The following is a 27745-nucleotide window of genomic DNA, read 5'->3' as shown; positions in this document are numbered from 1 at the left end:
GTGACACTGCCTCTGTGTGAATGTGACAGTGACACAGCTGCTTGTTTGTTCTTTGTTCAACCACACCCCTCCCAATCTGCCCCTGTCAAAAGTCATGAATTCCAAACAGGAGGAAGGTCCAGCCAAAGGAACGAGGTTCCTCCAGGGCTGGATGGTTCAGAAAAGTCTCCTCTCAGGTTTTGAGGTAGTTTTGGAGGTTTCTTCCCAAATTTGCTGCCTCCCTCAGCAGCTCAGAAAGCACAGCATCCAATCCTTCCCCTCCCAGGGCAAGGAGGTTGGCTGGTGCTCAGGGAATGAGCTAGCCCAGGGGGAATCCTGTAATCCAGTGTGTTAATCCTCCCCTGCCATGGCCTTTGAAGCCTGGCACCTCCCCAGCTTCCCCCTTCCATGGGCACCGGGGATTTCCTGCAGCTCTCCCCGGGCTGGGGCTGGGGTTTGCCTGGATTAGAGAGTTCACGAGTCAGAAACGTGGCAATATCACTGCCTGCTCCCAGGGAGGGTGCAGCAGCACTCCCAAGCTCATGGATTTCTCTGCCCACAGAGGAGGATGGATATTTTTTCCCTTTTTTTATAGAAACCATCACAGCCCCGTCGCCCCAGTTCTGGGAACAGAGCCTGAGTGGGAAGGTGGCTGCTGCAGCAGCTCTGTCCCTGGATCCCGACAGCACAGGGTCATGCTGTGACGTTCTCCAGCATCTTCCCCTCTCAGGGGCTGCTCTCAGGGGTACCAGGGATCTCCTCTCCCCCAAAATAAGCCTCTCCCCAGGACAGAACAAACAAGCTGGGCCTTTGCTGTTGCCTTACCCGCCCTGCCCGCGCCTGCAGGCTGCCCCCGCTGCCCTCGGCATCTCCCGCCTTCTCCTGCCCTCCTCACCCCTTTTCCCTGTCCTCCTTCCTTCTCACACTCTCCTTTCTCTGTCCTTCTTCCTTCTCTGACTCTCCTTTCCCTGTCCTGACCCCTTTCCCTGTCCTTCCCCTTCTCCCTCCCCGCTTTCCCTGTCCTGACCCCTTTCTTTCCCCCTTTTCCCTGACCTTCCCCTTCTTCCACTGTCCCTGTCCTGACCCTTCTCCCTCCTCCCTTTCCCTGTCCTTCCCCCTTCTCCCACTCTCCTTTTCCTGTCCTTCCCCTTCTCCCACTCTCCTTTCCCTGTCCTTTCTCCTTCTCTCACCTTCCTTTCCCTGTCCTTCCTCCTTCTCCCATTCTCTTTTCCCTGTCCTGACCCATTTCCCTCCCCCTTTCCCTGTCCTTCCACCTTCTCCCAACCCCATTTCCCTGTCCTGACCCCTTTCCTTTCCCTTTTCCCTGTCCTTCCCCCTTCTCCCTCCCTCCTTTCCCTGTCCTTCCTCCTTCTCTCACCCTCCTTTCCCTGTCCTTTCCCCTTTCCTTGGCCCTTTTCCCTTTCCTTCCCCCTTCTCCCACTCTCCCTTCCCTGTCCTTCCCCCTTTCCTCCCCCCTTTTCCTGTCCTGACCCTTTTCCCTCCCCCTTTTCCCCATCCTCCCACCCTTTCCCATTTTGCACATCCCTTCACACTCCCGGTGAATTTATGGGAGCCCCGTCTGCTGGGTGAGGAGGAGGGGCTGTGCCCCCCTTTTGGGGTGCCTGTGCACCTCAGAAAAGGGAAACGGGGCTGCAGTGAGGGGGGCCCTGCCCTCCTGAGCCTCTCCCCAGCCTTTCACAGCAGGGCTTGGCAAAATCTACTGAACAAAGTCACGGAATCTGGGGCAGAGCTGTGCAGCCACAGCTCCATCCTTCCTCCGTGGCCTCCCCAGGACCACGTGGCCTCTGCATTGTGTCCAAAGTGAAAAAAGCTGCAGTTTTGAGGCTAAAATCCAGAGAATCTGCTCAAGGGAAGGGCGCCCTTCCAGATGTTGAGGCAGGGCCTACCAAACCTCGGATGTTGCTGCAGCAGATTTAGGAAGGGGGACATTGCTCAGCTCTGTGGTGCCTTGTTGCTTGGTAACACTTGCAGGAGGTGGAGCTGAAGCCAAACTGGGTTTGGAGCCTGATTTTCTGTTACAACTCAAGGCACCGGGAGCGGAGCAGCCCAGTACCTGCTGCTTGTCCTTCCCTGGAAAACAGGCTGCCCCTCTCCTTCCCACTGCTCCAAAACATCCCCTGGGATCCCTTCTGTGTGGTGGAGGGTGAATCCCACATAACTGATCACCCAAAGGTGTTCTGGAGCCACCCAGCTTGGAGCAGAGCTTACTCCGAGCTTGTCCCTGTGCAGTGCACACAGCAGGAAGCCCCCGCTCTCTGCTCCTCTGTCCTTCCATCAGATCAACCCAGAGGAAAGGAGACTCCCCCTGAGCCCTCGGGGGTCCCCTTCCCCCCTTCCTCTCCACCTCCTGTCACCTTTTTCTCCCCTCTCGCCACTCGTTTGGCACCACCGGGGCTGGGGGGCCGCGGGCTCTGCGTCGCAGCCATGATGTCGGATCACTCACTGTCACTCTGTTTTTGTTCCTTTTTTTTTTTTTCTGTTTTGTTTTGGTTTTTTGTTTTGTTTTATTTTTTTTTCCCTGTCTTCATTTCTGCATGCCACTGTTCTTCTGTATTGCAGCCACAGTAGAAGCGGTAGAGGCACGGGAAGGTATGGCTAGAACCCGGCGAGAGACTCAAATCATCTCCGTGTGTGCGTGCGCTCATTTTAAAGAGCTTTACCAGCCCTTAACGGAAGCTTTTTACTCTTGCATCACCAGAAGTGGGGGAGGACAAGGCCCTGCTGGGAAGGAAAAAACACCCAGGGGTTTGGTTCAAGGCTGTTGCAGCTTGAACAGTTTATTCCTTAGTGGGACACCTTTATTTGGAGTTGCCAAAGCGGTTCCTGCTGCGGCGGCTCGAGACCTTGGGGTTGAGGTCCTGCAATCTGCCAGCACCATCAAAACCCTTAGAAAACAGGATTTTGTGGTGCTGGTGTAACCCCTGCCCTCCCCACAGGTAGGCCAAGGTGGAGAGGCAATTCTCTGCCTGTAGGGTGTAGGAATGACGGATCCATGAGGATTTTTCCTCGATGCCAAGCGGGGCCACGCAGCTCTACAGAGGCTTTGCTTACCAAGGGAAGTTGTTTGTGAGCCAGCCAAGTCCTTGTAAAAGATTTGGCAGAGGCTCCTTTTCCTTAAATTCTCCGTAGCACAAAGGAGTTTCACATTTGGTCCGTGTCATCAGGGCCAGGGTGACGTGCTCGTCCCCGCGGTGATGGAACAGGGACATGAAATTCCTCCGTGGGATTCATCCCTCCCAAATCTGCCCGTGTGTCTCCTGGTCATGCAAGAATTTTGCCTTTGTGATCCAAGGACTAGCTGTTCCCTCTCCTGGTGTTGCAGTGTGTGGTTTGTGTCGGAGTTCAGAGCCTTGTGGTGGTGTCTTTGTTCTGTTGTTCTGGGTTTTGCCTTTTTTTAAAATTTTTATTTTCTTTTTAATTGTTATTTTTTAGTGTCGTGTTTTTCAGCTTTGAAATTTTCCTGAGATTTCCCTCTCTGGGGACAGCAAGCACCTGTCTGGTTTATCAAGTTCTTCCTATACTATTAAAATCGGGGGAAGTTTGGGATATTGGAAGGAAATTCTTTCCTGTAAGGGTGGTGGGATGGAATTTCCAGAAAAGCTGTGGCTGCCCCATCTCTGTAAGTGTCCAAGGTTAAACCTGGGATAATTTAACTGGGTGACTTTAATCTCCCAGCCCAAACTATTGCATGCTTCCATGAAAAGCTCTTAGGTAGCAGAGAAAGTCCTAAACCTCCCAAAAAAGAACCTCCTCCTAGAGAGCAGAGAAAATCCTAAACCCCTCTTAAAGAAAAAGAACCAGTTCTTAGTGAGTAGAGCAAATCCTAAACCTCCCTAAAAAGAAGAACCTCCTTTTAGGGAGCAAAGCAAATCCTAAACCTCTTAGGGAGCAGAGAAAATCCTAAACCTCCCTAAAAGGAAAGAACGTCCTTTTATGGAGCAGAGCAAATCCTAAATCTCCCCAAAAAGAGCCATCTCTTGAGCAGAGCAAATCCCAAACCTCCCCAAAAAGAACCAGCACTTAGGGAGCAGAGCAAATCCTAAACCTCCCCAAAAGCAAGAACCTCCTCTTAGGGAGCAGAGAAATCCTGAACCTCCCTAAAAAGAACCTCATTTTAGGGAGCAAAGCCAATCCTAAACCTCTCTAAATAAAAGAGCCTCTTCTTAGGGAGCAGAACAAATCCTAAACTTCTTAGGGAGCAGAGCAAGTCCTAAACCTCTCTTAAAGAAAAAGAACCTCTTCAGGAACAAAGCAAATCCTAAACCTCCCCAAAAAGGACCAGCTCTTAGGAAGTAGAACAAATCCTAAACCTCCCTAAAAACAAGAACCTCCTCTAAGGGAGCAGAGCAAATCCTCAACTTCTTAGGGAGCAGAGAAAATCCTAAACCTGTCTAAAAAGAACTGCCTCTTAGGGAGCAGAGCAAATCTTGAACTTCCCCAAAAAGAACCAGCTGTTAGGGAGCAGAGTAAATCCTAAACCTCCCCAAAAAGAACCAGCTGTTAGGGAGCAGAGCAAATCCTAAACCTCCCCAAAAAGAACCAGCTGTTAGGGAGCAGAGCAAATCCCAAACCTCCCTAAAAAGAAAGAACGTCCTTTTATGGAGCAGAGCAAATCCTAAACCTCCCCAAAAAGAAGGAACCTTCTCTTAGGGAGCAGAGCAAATCATAAACCTCCCCAAAAAGAACCACCTCTCAGGGAGCAGAGCAAATTCTAAATCTCTCCAAAAAGAACCTCTTAGGGAACAAAGCAAATCCTACACCTCTCCAAAAAGAACCGGCTCTTAGGGAGCAGATCTACTCCCAAACCTCCCCAAAAAGAACCAGCTGTTAGGGAGCAGAGTAAATCCTAAACCTCCCCAAAAAGAACCAGCTCTTAGGGAGCAGAACAAATCCCAAACCTCCCTAAAAAGAGCCTCCTTTTATGGAGCAGAGCAAATCGTAAACCTCCCCAAAACGAACCTCTTTTTAGGGAGCAGAGCAAATCCCAAACCTCCCCAAAAAGAACCAGCTCTTAGGGAGCAGAGTAAATCCTAAACCTCCCCAAAAAGAACCAGCTCTTAAGGACCAGAGCAAATCCCAAACCTCCCCAAAAAGAACCAGCTCTTAGGGAGCAGATCTACTCCCAAACCTCCCCAAAAAGAACCAGCTCTTAGGAAGCAGAGCAAATCCCAAACCTCCCTAAAAAGAGCCTCCTTTTATGGAGCAGAGCAAATCCCAAACCTCCCCAAAAAGAACCAGCTCTTAGGAAGCAGAGTAAATCCCAAACCTCCCTAAAAAGAGCATCCTTTTATGGAGCAGAGCAAATCCCAAACCTCCCCAAAAAGAAGCAGCTCTTAGGGAGCAGAGCACCTCCTAAACCTTGCCTCCAGCTGCTCCCGAACACGCGCTGGCACCTCCAAAACCTCCCCAAAGAATCCCCAAACCCAGCCCGGTGCTTTCTGTCCCCTCCACCTGTCCCCGTTGGTGTCTGGCGTGTGCTGGAGGGCTCCTCTGGGGTTAATTCCATCCTGATGCTGACACCTCCTCCCTGTGCTCCCTTCCCTCCCGCAGCCATCCGCGGCTTCTCCCCGCAGCACAAGATCCGCAGCTTCGAGGAGGCGCGGGGGCTGGACCGCATCAACGAGCGCATGCCGCCGCGCAAGGATTCGCTGCACGCGGACGGCCCCGTGAACTTGGTAACCTCGAACTCTGCGGACAAGAACGGCACGGGCAAGAAACCCCAGTAACGCCAGAGGATCCAAAACGTCATGAATTTTATTTATTTATTAGCGGGGTGGGGTGGGGGCAGGGGGAGAAACCGACTTCACCTGGAGGCACGTCCATAAATCCAGTCCGCATCCGTTCTGTAAGAAAGCGACCATTTTGTAATTTTTTTTTTTTTAATTTATGTTCGATATATATAAAAATGTCTTTTTTTTTTTTTCTTTTTTTTTTTTTTTTTTTTTTGAGTTAGAAACCAATCCAACTGCTAGAGCATCCCGGGAGTGTTGCGCTGTCCAGCTGCCCTCCCCGAGAGGCCAAACCTCTGCTGGGGGGTGTTGGATTAAAAATCAAAAATCAGTCAAACCAGGCAACTTGGGTCGTTGGCTTTGGCACAATTTGGACTTAGCCTGAGCTTTCCACAGCAGGTCCTTCCCTTCAGGATACGGTTGGGTTGGTTTTCCTTTACACACCTGTTTTCTTCCCCAGATTTTTCCTGTTCTTTTTTTCCACCTCTTGCCTACCTGCAGCTGCTGCTTTAGCAACCAATTCCCTGGAAGGCAGATTGCTGGGATCCATCCCTTTTTTCCAAGGTGACAGCCAGGGGCAGCTCCAGGGTTGTTAACACCAATCACAGCACTTTTTCCTTCAGGATTTCAGCTTTATCCCAAAGGAAAATCGGGAGAAGGTGGGGGAAGTGCTGCCCCTTGTTGTGGCTTTTCCTCTTGGAGCAGTCAGTTTGTGCAGCAGAATTCCCTTGGGAATCCCTCTGATTCAGAGCAGAGGAATTATCTCTGCTGTCTGATGATCCCTGGGAAAGCTGCAGGGCAAAGTTTTAAAGGAAAAGGGGGTCATTTACACCCTGCAGGCTTCAGCTCCCCCATTCCCCCACCAGCACAGCTGCCCAGCCCATGGCACATTCCCTGCTCCCCTCTCTGCCATCAGCCCTTGCTGAGCAGTTTGGGGTGTTGGGGACAGGGTGGTCACCCCAGTGTCACCCCCCTGTCCCCCCAGGGTGTGTGGCTTTGGGTGTCACCCACCCTTGGCTGTTCCAGAGGAGCCATGGGCAACTCTGCCTTTCCCAGCAGCTGGAGCAGGGGATGGCTGATAAAAGTTTGAGATAAGATTTGGGCACTGCTGGTTCTGGGAGATGTGGCTGGGTGCTGGTGACAGGACAGCCCCTGGACTGGGGAGCAGGGAGGGCTTGGAAGGCAGAACCGAGTGGATGTGGCAGGAATTTTGGCAGGGAGTTCTGGACAGGGATCCTGGGGGTTCCCAGGGGACACCCCTGGGTGTGGGGTGAGGGATTTTGGAGCGGGAGCTGAGCATTCTGTCACTCTGAGCATTCTTCACTTACACTGGGAGTGCTGGGGAAGGGTTTTGTGGGATTCCCGTTGGTCACTTCCCACATGAGTTGTGCAGGGTTTTGTGGGATTCCCGTTGGTCACTTCCCACATGAGCTGTGCAGGGTTTTGTAGGGTTCCCGTTGGTGACTTCCCTGTGAGCTGTGCAGGGTTTTGTGGGATTCCCGTTGGTCACTTCCCTGTGAGCTGTGAAGGGTTTTATGGGATTCCTGTTCGTCACTTCCCATATGAGTTGTGCAGGGTTTTATGGGATTCTCATTGATGACTTCCCTGTGAGCTGTGAAGGGTTTTATGGGATTCCCGTTGGTCACTTCCCTGTGAGCTGTGCAGGGTTTTGTGGGATTCTTGCTGGTGACTTCCCACATGAGCTGTGAAAGATTTTGTAGGGTTCCAGATGGTGAGTTCCCCTGTGTTTTATGGGATTCCCATTGCTCAGTTCCCATGTGTATTATGGGATTCCCATTTGTCAATTCCCATGTGTTTTATGGGATTCCCATTGCTCAGTTCCCATGTGTATTATGGGATTCCCATTGGCCAGTTCCCATGTGTTTTATGGGATTCCCATTGCTCAGTTCCCATGTGTTTTATGGGATTCCCATTGCTCAGTTCCCATATGTTCTATGGGATTCCCATTGCTCAGTTCCCATGTGTTTTATGGGATTCCCATTGCTCAGTTCCCATGTGTGTTCTGGGGTTCCCATTGCTCAGTTTCCATGTGTTTTTATGGGATTCTCATGTGTTTTATGGGATTCCCATTGGTCCCTTCCCTTCCCAGCCGTGCCCATTGCCTGCAGCTGAGGCAGCAGCTCCTGGAGCACTCCCCTCTCCATCTTTCCCTGTCCCCCTTCTCCCGAGCTCTCTGCAGGCAGGGCTGAGCCTCTCCAGGGGATCTTTGCCAAGGCTTTCCCTGCTTGTTGCCGTCTTCCCTCGGCAGTTCCAGCGCCAGAGGAAAAACAGCAGCTTCCCAGGAAGCTTTCAAATTGTCTTAGGATCAGACGTCACCTAATCCCACGGGGCTCTTTAGGATTCTGTGAGCAGACCGCTGGGTTTCCACACTTTTCAGTCACATGCCTCCACTTTCCCCTCTTTTTTTTTTTTTTATTCTTTTTCTTTTTTTGGTTGTTTTTTTTTTTTTTTCCCTTTGATCCCTTTTTATTTTCCACGCCCACCGCTTTTCGAGATGTTTGCTGCGAGCTTCTCTCCCCCCAGTCCGAGGAGTGGGGCCAAATTGCCTTTTGTCTGTGAGTATTTCTTTGTCCTTTCAGGGCCTCCTGTGAGCGGTGAGCCCGTGTGTGGTGCCCAGGGCTGCCCGTGCATGTTCGGGCGTGTTGTGCTGACCCAGGCTGGGATCTCACCCAAGCCAGCCAGGTTTTAGTCGGGATATTTGGGATGGGAATTGCGGGACCCCGAGCCTGGCATCCCCCTGTTCCCGGCGTGGGGGGGTCAGCAGGGCCCTGCCCATCACACAGGGGGATTTGCTTTGCTGGGCAGTTTGTCCCCCCACCCTCTTCTTCTGCTCTGGCATCACCAATTCCTCCTCCTCAAAATCTTTTTGGACTTTGTGCTTCATGGTTTGGGGGCTCAGATCCAACCCCCTGATGATGCTTGGGGCTGGTGGAACTGCAGCTTCCCAGTGTCCCAGCTCTGGAAAAGGGCTGGATCTTCATTGTCCTGGCCCTGGAGAACGTGGCCAAGGGGTGGAATTTTTATCCCCCCTTATCCCTTGAGCTGCACTGTGCCACCCTGGAGATGGTGGCCAAGGGCTGGGTGTTGTCCCTGTGTCCCTGTGGCACCCACACGTGTGGGTGTCACACTACCAGCTCCCCTGTTCCCTTTGAAGCACTTCCTGAGGGGGTGAGGAGCAGCGATGGGGCTCTGGGTGCTAATTACCCCCTCAATTAATTAACGCCCCCTCTCCATGCCGCGCTTCCCCTGCCACCGCCCCCAGCCGAGATCCCCCTTCCCCTCTTTTGGGGACGACTTGGGAGCAGAATTCCCTGCCCTGATCCCCACCACGGCAAACCAAAAAATAAAAAACCAATCCAGAAACGCCCCCAAACTCCCCCTTTTCCTCCTTTTCCCCCCAAATCCAGCGCCTCGGGGCTGGGCTTGTCTCTGACCCCTCCTTTCCGAGCTCCCGCCCGTCCCTTCCCCTCCCCGGCTGCCACCTGGAGCTTGGACATCCGGGATTGAGGGGACCCCCCCAGCCCGAGGGAGCCCCCAAATCCAGGGAAAGCCCCCACCTCCCCGCAGCCTGGGTTTTTTTGCATGTTCTAGCAAGGTGCATGTCCAAGGAGGGGAGTCGGCAATGGGGCGGGTGGTGGGTTGAGTTCAAGCTTAATTTTCTTTTTTGGGATTGGGAGAACCCCTCTGGCTGCCTCTGGCACAGATCCCACCTGGCCAGGGGAGCTGGCAGGGATGCAGATCCCACCAAACCTCGGCCAGGGAGGACCTGAAGCCCTCCAGGGGTGCAGTGATGGTGATTTTAGGGTTCTCGATGCTGAAGGATCATACGCCCGTTGCCTGGAGACTGCCTCCTTTTTAATTTTTATTTTTATTTCTTGCTTTTTTTTTTTTTTTTTTTTTTTTTTTTTAGTTCTGTTGAAAGGAGAAAAAAATTGGTGAAAATGTTATTTATTGGCAGAAATTATTTAATATAATTTCTTTTTTTTTTTTTTTTGTGAAACAAGGAATGAATTTGTTAGAACTGTCTCGATGTAAATCGGAGTCATCTTTAAGGAGGAAAAAAAAAAGAAAAAAAAGTTAAAAATTGACACAGTCACTGTGCTCCACTGTGATTTTTTGGGTTGCTGAGGGGGGTTCATTGCTGCCAGAAAGGAGGATTTGGGGGGTTTTAGAGGCTCTTCAGGGCATCTCCCAGCCCCCAGCACAGGAATTTGGCGATTTGGAGAGCTCTCAGCTCCTGCTCCTCGTCCTTCCCTGGGTAAATAACGCGGTGCCAGCAGGGACAGGACGGGATGTGCCAGCTCTTGTTCCACCCCAGCTCCTTCCTTGTCCCTTCTGGGGCTGCTCCCTCCACAGCGAGGATTCAGGGAGCAGCCCTGGGGTCGGGATCTGGGTGGATCCCGAAAGTTCCACGGGTCCTGCTCAGGGATCCCCTCCTGCATCATTCCCTGGGAGCTGCTGTGGCTCCCACCCTGCCTTCCACACCTGGGATCCATCCCCTCTTCCCAGGGCCAGCAGAATATTCAGGATAAACTCTGGAGGACTCCAGGGCGTTACCCCAATCAATCATCCCAATTTCTTTGGGCATTCAGTGCCACCTCGAGCTCAGCTCACCACGTGCTCCCGTTCTGCTCCTCCCCGCTCCCAGGGCCCGCCCCGGCCAGGATGCTCTGGCTCTCACACCCTTTTCCTGGCTGTTCCCACCCAAACTGGGAGCCCCCAAGCCCTGGCACCGCTGGCAGACCCCGCACTCAGCACCGGGTGGATCCAACCCCAAAGTTCCACACATCCTGCTCAGGGATCCCCTCCTGCATCATTCCCTGGGAGCTGCTGTGGCTCCCGCTCTGCCTTCCACACCTGGGATCCATCCCCTCTTCCCGAGTATCAGCAGAATATTCAGGATGAGCTCTGGAGGACTCCAGGGCGTGATCCCAATCAGGAATTCCTTCGGGCTCAGCTCACCACGTGCTCCCGTTTCCCACCTGCTCCTCCCCGCAACATTCCCGCTCCGGATGCATCCAGGGCCCGCCCTGGCCAGGACGCTCCGGCTCTCCCACACCCTTTTCCTGGGTGTTCCCACCCAAACCGCGGAGCCTCCAAGCCGCTGGCAGACCCCGCGCTGGGCACCGGGGGGCTCCGGGCACATCCCTGCCCAGGGCAGCATCCCTGGGAGCATCCCCGGGCCCGGCCGCGCGTTCCCGGCTGGCATCGCCGCTGAGCAAACAGGAAACACTCGCCCTTTGTTAATCCCGGCCCGGGCTGCGCGTTAAATATTTATCTGTGAGCGGAGGCTGGTGCTGGGAGCCGCGGGGAGGGAGGGAGGGACCGAGGCAGGGCCGGCGCTGGAGGCTCCTGGCCGGGCACGGGAGCGGGAGGTGAGCGGGGATTTGGGCACCCCCAGGGGGGCTGGGGTGAGGGGGCTGCTCCTGGCATCGCTGCGACATCGAGAGGTGTCACTGGGTGGGCTGGAGGGGATTTGTCACCCCTTGGCAGCAGGGATGGGCTCGGGGTCCCCTCTCGCTGGGTTTAACCCCCTCCGGCCCGGCTGCCATCCCTGCCCTCGTCACCCCGGGATTTGCCAGCGGGATCAGCTCCTTGTCCTCGCCTCGGTGTCCCCAGCTGGCAGCAAGGAGCTGCCTCATTCCCAGGCATCGGGGCGGGGGAGTACACCCTGTCCCCTGTGTCCCTTGTCCCCTGTGTCCCCTCTGTCCCCCGTGTCCGGTGTCCCCTGTGTTGCCGGGCGCAGGATCGCAGCCAGCCGGGGCTCCTGCCATGGTCCCCAGCAGCAGCGGTCGGTGGCCTGGTGGGGACCGAGGGGTGGCAGCGAAGCCACCATCGCCCTTGGAGCTCACGTGGGAGCTCACGGGATGAGGAAGGGCTGGGGCAGCCCCGTTTTGGGGGTGTCAGCACTTTAGGGGAGCAGGAAGCGGGCGGCGGGTGAGTGGGGGGTGCGGGGGGACACGGGGCCCCCACAGAGCGGGGCACGGGGGTGTTCCGGGCGGGGACCCTGCCTGGATTCCTCAGGGACGGGCGGATGGAGGGGATGGTGCAGTGGGGATGGGGGCTCTGCTCTGACTGTGCCCCACACCAGGGCTTGGGTGGGCACGGGAGCACAGATCCCATTCCAGGAGCACAGATCCCATTCCCAGGAGCACAGATCCCACTCCCCACTTCGGCCCTCACCTCTCAGCATTTCCCTCCTCACCCTCTGCCAAAAATCCCCCGAAATCCCCCTCTCCATCGGTGGGGAAGCGGGGACGCTGGAGGGGATGAGGTGGGACACGGGGGCTCACATGGGGGTCCCCGGCGCCCAAATCCCTGGGGGATGGAGAGATTGAAGGGATGGAGGGATGGAGGAGATGGAGAGATGGAGAAATGGAGGGGATGGAAGGGATGGAGGGATGGAGGGTCACCCGTGGGAAAGCGGCCGGCAGTGGGGATGGGGTCTCTGCTCTCCCCGTGCCCCATGCCGGCTCTCGGAGGCGTTCAGGAGCACAGACCCCGCTCCTCCCCTCAGTCCCGACCTCCCCCCGGAATTCCCTCCCCGTCCTTTCCCCAAACCCCCCCGAGTCCGCGTCTCCATCGCGCCGGGGGGCGGCGGCGCCGGGCTCGCCCCGTTTCGTAAGCGGGGCCGGGTGCGCGGGAACGCGTGCGCGGGGCGTGGGATGAGTTCAGCCTCTTGGCCCCATTCCCTGGATCCCATCCCTGGAAATGTCACTGGAAACTCTGAATGGGCCGGCCCCGCTCCAGAGCTGGGGGGGCAGCGCACCCCGGGGGGGGACCGGGGCACACGGGGACCCAGCGGCGGCCGGGACGGAGCCGGTGCCTCCCGACCCTCCCGGGGGATGCTCTTGGGGGGCTCTCCTGGAGTTCCACGCTCTGAGGGCCCCCCCGCTCCTTCTCCCGGCCGAGTTCGTGCCGTGGGTTTTCCCTCCGTGCCGCTCGCAGCTCCGGCCCGCTCGCCCCGGGGCTCCCCAAAACCCCGGAGCTTCTCGGGGGGCACCGCACAGGAGGTAAGAGCAGGCTGGGGGGGGCCCAAGGGAACAGGTTTGGGGGGAAAGGACAAGGAAGGGGCCGAGCCCCGTGTGGGGCTGCGCTGGGAATGGCGCGGAGGTTTTTGGGGTGCCCTGGGGGACAGGAGCCTGCACCCCACTTTGTGTGCCCCGGGTCCTCAGTTTCCCCACGGGGGTGATTAACGTTAATTACAACCTCGGGGCTGCCGAGCCTCCAGCGGTGCGGGAAACGGGGGGTCCCGATTGGGGGTCCCACACACACAGAGGGCGCCCGGGAGCCCCCAGGACGCCCCGTTTGAGGCGGGGTCTGGCACCTGCGAGCTCCGCTGCCGGGGTGGGGACGGAGCCCAGGTCACGGGTGTCCCCCGAAGGCCCCGGAGCCATCCCTGGGGTGTCGGGAAGGGCTCCGGGGGTCCCGTCTCCCCCAGCCGCCCCCCGGTCCGTTCCTGGTGAGTCACAGCCCGGCCGCGCGTTCCCGGCTCCCCGTTCCTCCGTCCCCTCTCCCTTTCTGTTTGCGCTGCAGGGCGGGGAAATATTTCTGCCCTGTCGTGTTCCCGGCGCTGGCAGCGCTCCCGGGCGGGCGACGCTGCTGCCGCCACGTGCCCGGGCGGGAGGGCAGCGCCCCGGGACCGGGCATGGGATGGGAACGCGGCGCTGCCATCGCCCCCCGAGCCGCTCCGGGCTGATCCATCCCTGCCCAGCCGGGGCAGGCCGAGGGGCGGGGGTCTGGATTGGCATGGAGAATGAGGTGGGCACCGTGCCAGGGCTGGTTCTGAACAGGAACAGCCCCTTCGCTGAGCTGGGGACGCTGCCACCGCGGTTGTCACCCCACACACGGTGTCCCCTGTGCCTCTGAATAACAGGGGACGCTCCCAGCGCCGTTGTCACCCCACACGTGGTGTCCCCTGTGGAATGACAGGGGACGCTCCCAGCGGTGCGGCTGCGGCTCCTCCGAGCCCCCGTCTCTCCGCCAAAGCCTGGGAATGCCCAGAGAACAGGGACGCCATGAGCACCACAGCTGCTTTTCCCACAGGGCATCCCCCGGGCACCATCCCGCGGCCCCCGGCCATGGCGGGCCGGCTCCTGCCCCCCGACACCAGCCCGGCCCTGGGGGTGGAGGACGTTCCCCGCCTCCTCCCCGCCCCACAGGTGTCCCCGCAGCACAGGGTGAGTGGGGCTGGCACATGCTGGGGGATCCGGGGGGGCTGCACCCCCCGATGCTTTGTGGCAGCCCCTCCCTGTGCCACAGGTGCCCATCATCCGCCACCGCGGCTCCAACACCCTCAACTTCCACTTCCACGAGCCGGAGAGCCGCGGCACCGCCCAGAACAGCCCGGGAGCTCCCAAGAGCTCAGGTACAGAGAGCCCCGAGCATCCTGGGGACACCTGGGGGCTCCCCCGGGCCGTGCCCACCTGAGCCGTGCCCACCTTGCCTGCAGTGAATGAGTGGTACCAGACCTGGCCAGCCAAGGAGCCCAAAGCCCCCAATACCCAGGTGCCCGCCCAGCCCAGCCCCAGCCCCAGGGCCGCCCCCGCCTGCCCGCGGCCCCCGGGCTGGTCGGCGACCTGGACCAAGGACAGCAAGCGGCGGGAGCGGCGCTGGGTGAAGTACGATGGCATCGGGCCCGTGGACGAGACGGGGATGCCCCTGGCCTCTCGCTCGGTGAGTGGGGGCGCAGGGCGGGGGTGTCACCCCGCTGTCACCCCCTCACCACCGCACCGTGTCCCCCCAGAGCGTGGACAGCCCCCGGGACTGGTACCGCAGCATGTTCCGGCAGATCCACCGCAAGCTGCCAGGTGAGCCCGGCTGCGCGGGTGGGCACGGAGCGGGCACGGAGCGGGCACGGCCCGGCCCACGCTCACCTGCCCATCCCCAGAGCCCGACTGGGACACCCATTCCTGCCCCACCACGGCGCCTCCATCGCCCCCCAAGCCGCGCAGGAGGGGCTCGGCCCCGGCTGAGCCCCCCGGGATGCCCAACGGGATGGACTGGTGAGCCTGGCACAGGGACGGGGGTGCCCACGGCGGGAGGGGGGGCTGCGCTGGCTGAACCCCCCCGTCCTCCACAGGACCCGCTGGGGCGGCACCGGTGCCACCGCCGAGCCTGGCAGCATTTTTGACTACGAACCAGGGGAGTTCTGTCCGCGGGAGCAGGTAGGCAGGGCTGGCACAGGGTGAGGGGTGGGCCCGAGGTGGGCACACCCCTGAGCGGCCCCTGCCCTTTCAGAGCCCGGCAGCAGCGCGGCCGAAGCGGGCTCAGTCCATCGAGGTGAGGAGCTGGGGGTGGCAGGGGGTGCTGGGGGTGGCAGCGGGTCCCGGTGCCCGCGGGCAGTGCCAGCCTGGCCGCCACAGCCCCGAATTGCCCGTGCAGGTGCTGCTGGAGCAGGAGCTGGAGCAGCTCAGCGAGGAGCTGGACAAGGACATGAGGGACATGGAGACGCGCCGGGCACCCCGCCAGGTACCCCCGGGCCCTCCTGCTGCCCCTTGGGCACCCCAGGGCATCCAGCTGTGGGCACATCTGGCTGTGGGCACATCCGGCTGTGGGCACATCCAGCTGTGGGCACATCCGGCTGTGGGCACATCCAGCTGTGGGCTGGCTTTGTGCAAGGCTTGGGCATGCACGTGGTGGGATGCACATCTGGATTAATGCCCGGATGGGTGCATGCACATCTGGGCGCATGTGTGGCTGGATGTGTGCACAACTGGATGGATGAATGTGGGCACAGCTGGATGTGGGCACAACTGGATGTGGGCACAACTGGATGTGTGAGCAACTGGATGTGGGCACAGCTGGATGTGGGCACAGCTGCATGTGGGAACAACTGGATGTGGGCACAACTGGATGCCGGAACAAGTGGATGGATGGATGAGTGCACGGCTGGAGCCCTGCACATCTGGGTGCCTGCACGGAGCTGCATGCACATCTGGATGCGCGCACACCCCGCTGCCTGCCTGGCTGGCTCCGCGCACATCTGGCCCCACGCACGGCTGCTCAGCAGCCCTTGGAGCCGCGGCTGTGGGGCTTTAGGACCCAGCCCGCCCGTCCGTCCGTCCGTCCGGCGCTTTATTGGCGCAGCCGAGCTGGACTCCTTCGCTTCCCGCCGAGACTCGGCCTCCTGGATGATTAATTTTTCTCTCCCACCCCCTCCCGCTCCTCCCGGCAGAGCCCGGCTGCTGCTCCCACCGCTCGCTCCCCTGCTCCGGCCTCCCCGGCTGCTCGGTGAGTTCCGCGGCCGCTCCCACCCCCAAACCGAGGGGGCGAGGGACGGGACCCCGCTCTGGGGGTGGCGGTCGGGCTGTCCCCGCACGCAGCGCCCCGCGGGGTGGGAGCCCCCCGGAACCCCCACGGGATCCCCGCACGGGTGGGAGCGGCGCCGGGCCGGCTGCCCGCAGGGTGGGACGGGGCCGGAGCGGGGCTCAGCCTTTCCCCCGGCCCCGAGCAGGGAACGCCGCGTCCCGGCCTTTGGCTCCGTCCCAGGGGAGGTGACGGCGCTCGGGTTCCCGATTCCCACCGCTGTGTCCCTGCGGGCACGGGGAGGGGACAGCTGTGCCGGAGCACCCCGCGGTGGGATGGGGTGGGCACGCCGGGGTGGGGTGGGCACGCCGGGATGGGGTGGGCACGCCGGGGTGTCCTCACAGACCCCTCTGTGCCCCGCCAGCAAAACAAACAAACAAACCGACAAACAAACAATCCAACAAACCAACCAACAAACCAACGAGTCCCTCCGCTTGTAGGACCCACCGTAACCCCCAGGGGCGCACAGGGCGGGGGTTCTCCCCCTCCCCAGCCCCTCCTCCGGCTTTGGGGGGCGCATTTGGGCTCTTTCAGCGCCCCCCCGGAGCGCGGTTATTCATTAGCCCTCCCCGGCGCTTCCTGCTCGGCCGCAGCGGGGCCGCGCTGCCGGAAAACTTCGGACCGGTCCCGCTTGGCTGCCCCGGGAGGAGCCCCGGGAGCGGTGCAGAGAGCAGAGCGGGGGTCCTGGTTCTGGGGGACCCCAGTGTTCTTCCATTGGGGTACCCCGTGGTTTTGGGCTGCGGGATCCCGGGGTCCTGGTGCTGGGGGACCCCAATATCCTGGCTGATGGAATTCAGGGATCCTGGTGGACCCCGAATTCCCGGTCTGTGGACCCGGGGGTCCATGGGATAAAGGGGCCCTGAGGGTCCCTGATGTCCTGGTCCATGCAATGCACAGGACCCCGATGTCCTTCTCTGTGGGACACAGGGGTCCTGCCACCCCCAAGGGCAGCAGGGTCAGAGCAGGGAGGGTTCACGGCCCTGCCCTGAGCCACTGTCACCCCTCAGGAGCCCCCTGTCACCCCAGCGGCTGTGGAGCCCCCCTGGCACCCACCACTCAGCTGCCACCCCCAGCATGGAGCGGGCTGGGCTGGGGCTGGCCAGTGACCGGAGCCCTGGCAGAGGTGAGACCCCCTTGAGCCCCCTTTGAGCCCCCTTTGATCCCTCCTGAGCCCCCCTTGAGCCCTCCTGAGCCTCCCTGAGACCCCCACACCCCGCTCTTCACAGACACCCTCAGGCCAGGGACCCTGCCCAGCCTGTCGGACCTGGGGGAGCCCGTGGAGGCCGTCAGGAGGGAGGAGAAGAAGGTGAGGCTGGGCTGTCCCGTGCCATGGGGGATTTGGGGTGGCGGGACTGGGGGTGTCTCCTGTAACCCCTCCTGTCCCTCCCCAGATGAAAGCTGCTCGCCTCAAGTTCAACTTCCAGGCTGAGTCTCCCAAGTAAGCGCCGGGGTCACCCCTGGGGTCTCTGGGTGACAGATGGGACCGGGGGAGCCCTGGCACTGCCAGCCGAGCCGAGGGCAGGTCTGTGCCCGCGGGCAGGTGTGACAGTGTCCCTTGCAGGGAGCTGACGCTGCAGAAGGGCGACATCGTCTACATCCACAAGGAGGTGGACAGGAACTGGCTGGAGGGGGAGCACCACGGCCGCGTGGGCATCTTCCCCTCCAACTACGTGGAGGTGAGCGCGGGCCCTGCGGGGGCATCGGGGCCGGGGGGCGCTGGCGCTGCCCCTCACCCGCGTGTGCCCCCCAGATCCTGCCGCCCACCGAGGTGCCCAAGCCCATCAAGGCTCCCACGCTGCAGGTGCTGGAATACGGCGAGGCGCTGGCGCTCTACAACTTCCGAGGGGATGTGCACGTGGAGCTCTCCTTTCGCAAGGTACCGCGGCTCCGTGCTGGGCCATCCCAGGCCGTTCCGTGCTGGGCCATCCCGGGCCGTTCCGTGCTGGGCCATCCCGGGCCGTTCCGTGCCTCTCTGTGCTCTGCCATCCTGTGCCGTTCTGGGCCATCCCGTACCAATCTGTGTCTCTCTGTGCTGGGCCATCCCAGGCTGTTCTGTGCCTCTCTGCGGTGCCATCCCAGGCCAATCCGAGCCTCTCCATGCTGTGCCATCCCGGGCCGTTCATCCCAGGCCATTCCATGCCTCTCTGTGCTCTGCCATCCCGGGCCAATCTGTGCCTCTCAGTGCTGGGCCATCCCGGGCCGTTCCGGGCCACCCTGTGCCATTCTGTGCCATTCTGTGCTGTGCCATCCTGGGCCATTCTGTGCCTCTCTGTTCTGTGCCATCCCGGGTCGTTCATCCCGGGCCATTCCGTGCCTCTCTGTGCTGGGCCATCGCGGGCCGTTCCGTGCCATCCTGGGCCGTTCATCCCGTGCCATCCCGCGCTAATCCTCCCTCTGCTCCCGCCGCAGGGCGAGCGGATCTGCCTGGTGCGCCGGGTCAACGAGAACTGGTACGAGGGGCGCATCTCGGGCACCAGCCGCCAGGGCATCTTCCCCGCCACCTACGTGCAGGTGCTGAAGGAGCCGCGGGTCAAAACCACGGCCGAGGACATCCCCGCCTCCCCCGGCCCCGCCAGCCCCCGATCCCCGGCCCTGCAGCGCTCGCCCGGCCCCCGCAGCCCCCAGGCTCCCGCGGGGTCCCCCCGGGAAGCCAAGCGGGGTCCCGGCGTCGGTGCCACCTTCCCCCCGTCCCCAAAGCTGCCCCACGCTGGCACCCCCAGCCCCTTGGTGGCTTCTGCCAGCCCCCCACACCCTGCGGAGCCGCGGCGTCCTGGCTGGAGCCCCGAGCAGGTGAGTGCCCCCCGCCCTGGCACCGTGCCCCCCGCCCTGGCACCGCTGGGGCTGCGGGTGCCACCCTGACCCCCCGTGTCCCCCCACAGCGCCCGACCCCGGCGGTGGCACAAAGCAGCGCCCGGCCCGAGCCCGCCCCGTCCCACAACGGCTCCGAGATCCGGTGGACTCCGTAAGCAGAGCCAGGGGCGGCCCCGGGCGCGGTGTCCCCACGAGGGTCCCACCCGTGTGCGTGGGGTGGGCTCTGCCCATGGTTTGTGTCGCAGGTACCGGGCCCTGTACCAGTACCGGCCCCAAAACGCCGACGAGCTGGAGCTGCTGGAAGGGGACAGGGTGGATGTCATGCAGCAATGCGACGACGGCTGGTTCGTGGGTGCGTGGCGACCTCCTCGGGGACAGGGATGAGGACGAGGTGCCACCCTCACCGCTCACCGCCTCTCCGCGTCTTTGTGCCCGCAGGAGTGTCCAGGAGGACGCAGAAATTCGGCACTTTCCCCGGGAATTACGTGGCGCCGGTGTGACCCGCGGCCGTGGGGACCGCGGGGGCTTCCCCGTGTCCCGCCGTGTCCCCGCCGTGTCCCCGCACGGGGATGAAGCGCCTCCAGCTCCCTCCCGCCCCTATGGGGCTGCTTCTAACAGGGACGGATCCCCCAGCGCGGGGCGTCTCCCCCGCCCCGGTGCCTTAACGCGCCCCCTCCTCACCGCTGCCGGTGCCACCGGCCCGGGATCGCCCCGGGCTCTGCCCGGTGCCGGGCCTGACCATGACGGCCGGGCCCCGCCGTGCGGGTCCGCGTCCGGGAGTCGCCTTCGCTTCTTTTCCGTCATTAAAGCTCCGCTCAGCGCCGCTCTGAGAGTGCCGGGATTGGGGAGGAGCCGCTCCGGGACGCGTCCCAGCGGAGCCGTGGGCGGGGGCGCTGCGTGGGGCCGCGGGGATCCCCCCACGCCCACGGGCGGGCCCGGGGCGGGCCCACCGCCGCCGTGCGCCCCGTCGGGGAAGGGGGGGAGCCGTGCCCGCAGCCCGGCCCGGCTCCTCCCGAGGAGGCGGCGCCGTCCCGGGGCCGCGCTCGGCTCCGCAGCCCCGCGGGGCCGCCCGGCTCGGCCGCCCCGGTGAGTGCGCGGGGGGCACGGGGGGGTCCGTCCGTCCGTCCCTCGGGGGTCCCGGTGCGCGGGGAGGTCCCCACTGTGTCGCCGGATCCTCGCGAGTGCCAAGTCCTCGCGTCCCCGGGTCCCCGCGCCTCCTGGCATCGCCCGTCCCCGCCGCTCGCCCCGCGGGTGCCAGGCGGCACCGCCAGACACGGCGGGCACAAAGACGTCGCTGTGCGGAGGGGACAGAGCCCGGAGGCAGCGGGGACACAGGTGGGGAGCGGGGGCCGAGGAAGGGAGCACGGAGAGAGCTGGGGACGGGGATGGAGAAGGGGTGCAGGGACTGGAGAAGGGGTGCAGGACACGACAGGGAGGTGCTGGGATGGAGAAGGGTGCCGGGATGGAGAAAGGGAGCATTAGGGAGAGGTGGGGTGCAGTGTCTAAAGAAGGGGTGCAGGGTCCACAGGAGAGGTTCAGGGCTGTTGGGGGTCTGGGGTGGGTGCCCAGCTGCGTGTGGGGGTCCCCGGGCTGCCCAGGGATGCTGAGCGGGGCTGGGCATGGGGAGGGGGTTTGGGGTTTGGGGTTTCCTCCCGGCTCTGGAAGCCCAGCCCAGGAAATTCTTCCGGGCAGCCTCTCAAGCCCCTCTTTGTGCTCTTGGGATTTTTAACATTCCCGGCGGCTGCGGCCGGGGTGCCCGGTCCCAGATGGGGTGCCCGGTCCCAGATGGGGTGCCCAGCTCCCCCAGGCTGTGCCGGGATGGGTGGGATGGGCTCTGGGGTGGGTTTAGGGGATGCTGCTGCCCATTTCCACCCATCCCATGGGGGCCAAGGGCTGCGCCGCTCACCGGGGCGCCACGGGGACCCTGTGCCACCCCCAGGGGACCCTCAGCGTCCTTTACCAGCGTGGATTTGCTGTGGGACGAAGGACTGGCGCTGCTGGTCCTCGCTGGGCGCTGCCGTGGTGCAGCAGGACCCGTCCCTCGCTGCCACATCCTCCCCTCCAAACCCCGCTCAGCTCTGCCAGGCCACAGCGCCGGCCTTGCTGCCAAGGCTTCACCAATTTCCTGCCTTGCTGCAGCTCCTGGGAACGACCTTGGCTGTCTCAGCTGCACCGCCGGGTGCCTGGGACCCCCCGGGCCCGGGGAGGAAGCCGCCAGCCCTGGGCACAAGAGGAAGCGGCGGTGGCTGCTGTCACCCTGCGAGGACCTGGGTCCCCTCCCCGGAAGGAAAGCACCCTCGGGGTGCGGCGGGGACAGGGAGGCCCTCGCTGTGTGGTCTGTGGGTAGGAGGAGGGGGGGGGTCCCCTCTGCCTGATCCCCTCAGCACCCGGCATCGCTGACACCCCGCTGCTGCCCGCCCAGAGCCGCCGCTGCCATGCCGGTGACAGCGACAGCGACAGTGACAGTGACACTGCCCGGCCCGGCCCCGTGGGGCTTCCGCATCTCCGGGGGCAGAGATTTCGGGAAGCCCATCGCCGTCTCCAAGGTAGGAGCCCCCCGTGTCCCCCGGCCCGGGGAGAGCCGAGGGGGCTGGGGGCTGCCCCGGGGAGCGGATCCCGTTTGGGGGATCCTGTTCACCATCCTTGGGGGATCCTGTTTGGGGGATCCCGTTTGGGGGATCCTGTTTGGGGGATCCCGTTTGCCATCCTTGGGGGATCCTGTTTGGGGGATCCCGTTTGCCATCCTTGGGGGATCCTGTTTGGGGGATCCTGTTTGGGGGATCCTGTTCACCATCCTTGGGGGATCCTGTTTGGGGGATCCTGTTCACCATCCTTGGGGGATCCTGTTTGGGGGATCCCATTTGCCATCCTTAGTGGACCCTGTTTGGGGGATCCCGTTTGCCGTCCTTGGGGGATCCTGTTTGGGGGACCCTGTTTGGGGGATCCCGTTTGCCGTCCTTAGGGGATCCTGCTCCTTGGAAATGACCCTGGCGGCTCCCGCGGCCCCTGGACCGGGCCGTGCCAAATTCCCAGCTGTTGTCCCCAAGGCCGGGGTCCCCTCCTGGCAGAGGGGCTGGCGCTGTTCTGGCATGCCCTGACCATTCCAGAGGGTGGGAACATCCCATCGCAGCAGGGCGGGGTTCGGGGGATGCTGCGCTGCACCGGTGTGTCACTGTCCCTTGTCCCCTTGGTGGAGGTGACGGAGCACGGGAAGGCGGCCGCGGGCGACCTCCGCCCGGGGGATGTCATTGTCGCCATCAACGGGGAGAGCACGGCGGAGATGCTGAACGTGGAGGCGCAGAACAAGATCAAGCAGAGCGCGGGGCAGCTGCGGCTGGAGGTGCAGAGGTGGGTGCTGGGTGCTGGGGCAGCCCCGGGTGCCAGCGGTGTCTGGGGGTCCCCAACCACGCGTGTGTCACTTGTTCCCCCCCTCGGTGACTCTTGGGGCGGTGCCATCCCCACGGGAGGCTCTCCCAGCTCTCTAATTAATGAGTCGGGTGCTAACGAGGCCGGGCAGCGCTGGCAGTGGTTACCTGGGGCCAATTGGGGATGGAGCTGCTGCCTCTGCGGCTCCGGGGCTGCAGGAAGGGTCACACCGTGCTGTGCTCAGCGTTTTGGGGCTCCTGGGGCAGATCCCAAACACTGCTGCTCTCCCAGGGCCCCGGTGCCATCTCCCAGCGTCACCAACGGGGACACCTCGCTGGAGGGGTTGGCCACGCGTTTCCAGGTGAGCCCCGGGAGCCCCTGCATGCTCCAACCCCACAGCCAGGGCTGGTGGCAGCTGCTGGTGTCACCCTCCCCTCCCCAGGACGCGCTGCAGGTGCCGAGTGGGAGCCAAAGAGCCCCGAGGAGCCTCGACCCCAGCCTGGCATCCCTCAGTGCCAGGTACGGCTGCACGGGGCTGTGTGAGGGGCTGGCGGTGAGGAGGGGGCTGGGGAGGGGCAGGGACCCCCCTGATGGCTCCGTTCTGTCCCCCAGCTCACAGCCCTTGGAGCAGGAGTTCACCTGTCCCAGCCTGAGCCAGGTGAGCTTGAACTGGGGGGGCTGGAGGGGCCAGGCAGAGCTGCTGGGGGAGCATGTGTGCTCCAAAACCCTTTGAACCCGAAAACCACCCCACTCTGAACCCCCATTTCAAGCCCCAAACCTCCTTGCTTTGAAGCCCCAAACCTTGCCCCTTTGTGATGCTAAACCTTCCCCCCTTGAGCCCCCAAATCACCTCATTTTGAGCCCCTAAACCACTTTCTTTTGAGTCCCAAAACAGCCGCACTCTGAGCCCCAAAACCACTCCCTGCGCCTCCCCCCGGCCCCGTCCCTGCTGTCCCCGCTGTCCCCGCTGTCCCCGCTGTCCCGGTGTCCCCGTCTGCCGTGGCTGTCGCAGGTGTCCCCTCCCCGCCGCGCTGGCAGCGCCCCCGGCCCCGCGGGCACCGCCGCACCTGCCCGGGGATGTTTTGCTCCTCTTGGCAGCGGCGCCAGCCTGGGGAGGCCAAACCAGTTTGGGAGGGCCCAGCCCCGGTGCCGCCAGCCCGGGGCTCTGGGGTGTTGGCCGGGCAGGGACCCGCGGCCGTGGGACACCCCGGGATGGGGTCGGGATGCGCCGGGATGGGGATGGAGACGCCCCGAGTGGCTCCTCCAGCCCCGAGCTCAGTGCCAGGGCGCCCTCGGCCGCCCCATCCTCCCTGCGGGCAGCCGCTGGCTCCGGCCTTGGCGTCTCCCTCCTTTCCTCCCTCCCCGCTTTCTCTTTTTCTTGTTTTCCAAGCCCAAATTGGGAAGCAGCGCGGTCCTTCCCAGCTGCCTTTGGCCGCAGCCCCGGCCGCCCCTTGGCTGCTCCGGCCGCCGCTCCCTCCTTCCTCCCGTTCCAGCGCCTTGTTTGCTTCGCTGCCGGCTCCGAGGGCTCCCTCCCTGCCCCACAGGGTCCCTCCCTGCCCCACAGGGTCCGCAGGGTTGGGGACACGAGGGTGCCGTGCCCGGAGCCCCCACCCAATCCCCTGTACCCCAGGGATGGCGGCCCTTGGGTCCATCCCACTCTTCCTCATCTCCTCGCCTTGGATGAGGCCAAGGCCCGGCTCCCCCCATGCCTCATTTTAGCTCATTTTAGCTCATTTTAGCTCATTTTAGCTCATTTTAGCTCATCCCACAAAGCCTCGGTGCTCCCCTCTCCCCATCCGCGGGTCCAGCCAGGGGGTCCCTGTGCCCTGTGCCCATCCTGGGGGGTTCGTTCCCATCTGCGGGGCAGCTGCTCGCGGGAACATCGGGAACAACATCGGGAACGTCGGGAACAACATCGGGAGCAACATCGGCTTCCACTTAGCCGGGGAGGGCTCCGCTTCCCGGCCCGCTAAGCAGGAGCAGATGAGGGGAGGGGACGGGCTCAGGCTCCGAGTTATGGGCTGGGGGCGCTGCCCTGGCCCCTCTGGGGGTCCCACCGGTTCCATTTTGGGTGGGAAGGAGAAGCAGCAGCCCCACGGAGCATCCCTGTGGAGAGCTGGGCTTGGGGGAAGCCCTTGGGGCTGTCTGGGTGTTCTTGGGGTGCCTGGGGAGACAGCGAAGCTCTGTGACCCCCCAGGACATCCCTCCCTTCTCCCCCACCAGGAGCGACCCCTGAGCCGCCAGAGCAGCTCCCAGGGGCCCGTCCTGCCTCCCCCTCCCCGGCCACCCTCACCAGAGCCCGGAGCCCCCCAAAACCCCTGGGCAGCCCCCCGGGAGAGGCGCCTCTCCTCGCCCTCCGCCGGCGCCTGCCACAGGTACGGAGCGGGCTGGGGGCTCTGGATGCGGACCCCGCTGCAGGGGAGACCCCAGTCCGTGTCCCCACGCGGGTTTGTCACCCGTGGGTGCTCAGGGAGCCCGTGGAAAGGGTTAACTCACCTGCAGGCAGGTGGGGCCGAGGGAGGGCCGGGCAGGCCGGGGCAGCTCCCGGGGTGGAGGGAGCAGGTGGCGGACGGGATCTGGGGTGGATCCCGGAATTCGGGCGCTGGGAACCCCCCCAAAATCTCCCCCCCCACCCCCAGCCAAGGCTCGGAGCCGGCCATGAGGCGCTTGGAGGAGGACTCGGAGGTTTACAAGATGCTGCAGGAGAATCGGGAGCTGCGGGCGGCCCCGCGGCAATCCAGCACCTTCCGCCTGCTGCAGGAGGCGCTGGAGGATGAGGAAGGAGGTGAGGGGGGCACGGGGGGCCGGGGCACGGCTGGCACGGGGGTGGCACGGCTCTGATGGCCTCGTGTCCCCCCAGCAGGTCCCGCAGCCCCCTTCCCCAGCCGCCTCTCGGCCGGGGCCCGCAGGCCCGTGGCCGGGGTGCAGAAGCTGCGCGTCTGTGAGAAATGCGGGAGCAGCATCGCGTGAGTGGGGCTGGGGGCTCGGGGGGTCCCGGGGCGTCCCGGGGGTGGGGCTGTCCCTGCCAGCCCTCCTGGCAAAGCCAAAAGGGGGCTGCGCTCAGGCAGGGCAGGAGCTGTCCCTGACATTGCCCCCGGCAGGGATAAAATAATCCGGGGTGTGGCTGGGGCGGGATCCACCCCTGCTGTCACCGCCGGAGGGGTGAAAATGGGGCGGGTTGTGGGGTGGGAATGGGGCTGGGGGCTCAGGGCAGGATCCATCCTTGCTATTGCTCCTTTAGGGTTAAAATGGGGCGGGTTGTGGGGTGGGAATGGGGCTGGGGGCCCAGGGCCCGATCCATCCTTGACATTGTTACTTTAGGGTGAAAATGGGGGTGTGAGTGGGGTCCCGGGGCAGGACCCATCCCTGCCATTGCTCCTTTAGTGTGAAAATGGGGGCGGTCCTGGGGTGTGAGTGGTCCCAGAGCAGGATCCATCCCTGCTGTCACTGCTGGAGGGGTTAAAATGGGGCTGATTGTGGGGTGGGAATGGGGCTGGGGGCCCAGGGCAGGATCCATCCTTGCTATTGCTCCTTCAGGGTGAAAATGGGGGTGTGAGTGGTCCCAGGGCAGGATCCATCCTGGCCATTGCTCCTCCAGGGTGAAAATGGGGCTGTCCTGGGGTGTGATGGGGTCAGGGCAGGATCCATCCCTGCTACTGTTCCTTCAGGGTGAAAATGGGAGCGGTCCCGGGGTGTGAGTGGGGTTCCGGGGCGGGATCCATCCCTGCCATTGCTCCATGGGGCCGTCCTAGGGTGTGAACTGGGGTCAGGGCAAGATCCATCCCTTCTGTCACTGCTGGAGGGGTTAAAATGCGGCCGATTGTGGGGTGGGAATGGGGCTGGGGGCCCAAAGCAGGATCCATCCCTGCCATTGCTCCTTCAGGGTGAAAATGGGGTCGGTCCTGGGGTGTGAGTGGGGTCAGGGTAGGATCCATCCCTTCTGTTGTTCCTTTAGGGTGAAAATGGGACTGCCCTCGGGTGTGAGTGGGGTCAGGGCAGGATCCATCCTTGTCATTGTTCCTTTAGGGTGAAAATGGGAGCGGTCCCGGGGTGTGAGTGGGGTCAGGATCCATCTTCGCTGTTGCTCCTTCAGGGTGCGAATGGGACTGCCCTGGGCTGTGAGTGGGGCCACAGCAGGATCCATCCCCGCCATCGCTCCCGGGCCGCGATGGGGCTGACCCCGGCTGGGAGGGGACCCTGGGGACACCGAGGGTGGCTCTGCTCACCGCGTTGTCCCCACCCTGCAGGACACAGGCGGTGCGGATCCAGGACGGCCGCTACCGCCACCCCTCCTGCTACACCTGCGCCGACTGCGGGCTCAGCCTGAAGATGCGCGGCCACTTCTGGGTGGGGGACGAGCTGTTCTGCGAGAAACACGCGCGGCTGCGCTACCAGGGACCCCCGGGGGCGCCCGTGTCCCCCTCGGTGTCCCCCCGCTCCTGAGCACCGCGCGTGGGGTCACCCCGGTGTCCCCGGGGCTGTCCCACCCCGGGCTGGGGGATGGATGGGATTTGGGGGACGCGATGCCACCGCCCATCTTCACCCCTTGGTGGGTGTATGCGGTGAGCTGGGTGAGTTCTCAGCCTGGGGACATCGGGAGGGGTCGCTTGGGCACTTGGGGACCGCGAGGGGCTGGCACCGCTTGTGCACTGACTGCAAAGGGTTCTCAGAGGAATTAAACCGGATTCTCTTTAAAATATAATATCTATTTGCTCCACTGCCGTGTCTGCTCTGTGCCGGGACCCCAGGGCAGGGGGAAGGGGGTTCGACCCCAAACTTGGGGTGCACACAGGGACCCCTCAGCCCCAAACCCGGGGTGCACACAGGGACCCCCCAGACCCCTCAGCTCCAAACTCGGGGTGCAGACAGGGACTTCTTCAAACCCCTCAGCCCCAAACTTGGGGTGCACACAGGGACCCCCCAGACCCAAACCCGGGGTGCACACAGGAACCTCTTCAAACCCCTCAGCCCCAATCGCGGGGTGCACACAGGGACCCCCCAGACCCAAACCCGGGGTGCAGACAGGGACCCCCAGATCCCTCAGCCCCAAAGCCGGGGTGCAGACAGGGACCCCCCAGACCCCCCAAACCCGGGGTGCAGACAGGGACCCCTCAGCCCCAAATCCGGGTGCAGACAGGGATTCCCCAAACCCCTCAGCTTCAAACTCGGGGTGCAGACAGGGATTCCCCAAACCCCTCAGCGCTGCTGCCTGTACCCCGAACGGGGGTCCGGGTGCTCCGGTGCCGCTCCTTGTGCTGCTCCCGGAAGGTCAGGGCTGCCCTCAGGGCTGGCTGCCCCTCCCTGCGGCCCTGGGAGGTGTCCGGGTTTATTGGGGGCTGTTGGTCGAGGCCTTTGTCCTGCTCCAGGCGCTCTTATCGCCGCTCCCCGCCCTCCGTGCCCGCCTGCACGGAGATGGCTTTGCTGTTATCAGGGCTTTGCTGTTATCAGGGCTTTGCTGTTATCTGAGATTCGCTGTTATCAGCGGCCTGGGAGAGACCTGTCCCTTCCCC

At 62.6% G+C, this 27745-nt stretch overlaps 3 protein-coding genes across 5 annotated transcripts in view; all 3 read left to right on the top strand.

Annotated features, from left to right (window-relative positions):
• The window catches only part of PPP3CC (protein phosphatase 3 catalytic subunit gamma), a 55234-nt gene extending 49469 nt beyond the window's left edge, over positions 1 to 5765 (top strand). Inside the window, exons 13-14 of one of the 2 annotated variants that reach the window (XM_058820161.1) lie at positions 2560 to 2589; positions 5551 to 5765. In XM_058820161.1, coding sequence (XP_058676144.1) covers positions 2560 to 2589; positions 5551 to 5726 — 206 coding nt within the window. In that variant the 3' untranslated portion in view covers positions 5727 to 5765. Of the gene's footprint in view, positions 1 to 2559; positions 2632 to 5550 lie in introns of both variants that reach the window. The other variant, XM_058820160.1, reaches the window with a different exon arrangement.
• Positions 5766 to 13110: 7345 nt separating this feature from the next.
• On the top strand, positions 13111 to 19685 carry SORBS3 (sorbin and SH3 domain containing 3). Its single transcript, XM_058820248.1, has 19 exons — positions 13111 to 13212; positions 13797 to 13930; positions 14013 to 14118; positions 14203 to 14426; positions 14497 to 14560; positions 14641 to 14755; positions 14833 to 14917; positions 14991 to 15032; positions 15135 to 15221; positions 15928 to 15983; positions 17066 to 17181; positions 17285 to 17364; positions 17450 to 17496; positions 17620 to 17734; positions 17809 to 17934; positions 18468 to 18848; positions 18938 to 19020; positions 19115 to 19221; positions 19308 to 19685. Exons 2-19 carry the CDS (start codon positions 13832 to 13834, stop codon positions 19367 to 19369), a joined length of 1995 nt encoding a protein of 664 aa, XP_058676231.1. The 5' UTR covers positions 13111 to 13212; positions 13797 to 13831; the 3' UTR covers positions 19370 to 19685.
• Positions 19686 to 19849: 164 nt separating this feature from the next.
• PDLIM2 (PDZ and LIM domain 2) lies at positions 19850 to 26910 on the top strand. Of its 2 annotated transcripts, none has more exons than XM_058820282.1 (10): positions 19850 to 19955; positions 21292 to 21415; positions 22066 to 22217; positions 22527 to 22596; positions 22678 to 22754; positions 22848 to 22893; positions 24459 to 24610; positions 24875 to 25020; positions 25096 to 25201; positions 26483 to 26910. In XM_058820282.1, exons 2-10 carry the CDS (start codon positions 21305 to 21307, stop codon positions 26676 to 26678), a joined length of 1056 nt encoding a protein of 351 aa, XP_058676265.1. In that variant the 5' UTR covers positions 19850 to 19955; positions 21292 to 21304; the 3' UTR covers positions 26679 to 26910. The 2 variants fall into 2 exon arrangements, with proteins under 2 accessions (XP_058676265.1, XP_058676266.1); XM_058820283.1 differs by lacking the exon at positions 19850 to 19955 and adding an exon at positions 20100 to 20204 and having other exon boundaries at positions 25099 to 25201.
• The last annotated feature ends 835 nt before the right edge of the window (positions 26911 to 27745 follow it).

This window comes from Ammospiza caudacuta, chromosome 26 (genome assembly GCF_027887145.1).
Source record: "Ammospiza caudacuta isolate bAmmCau1 chromosome 26, bAmmCau1.pri, whole genome shotgun sequence".
Taxonomy (NCBI): Eukaryota; Metazoa; Chordata; class Aves; order Passeriformes; family Passerellidae; genus Ammospiza; species Ammospiza caudacuta.
This window is presented reverse-complemented; position numbering and strand designations above follow the sequence as displayed.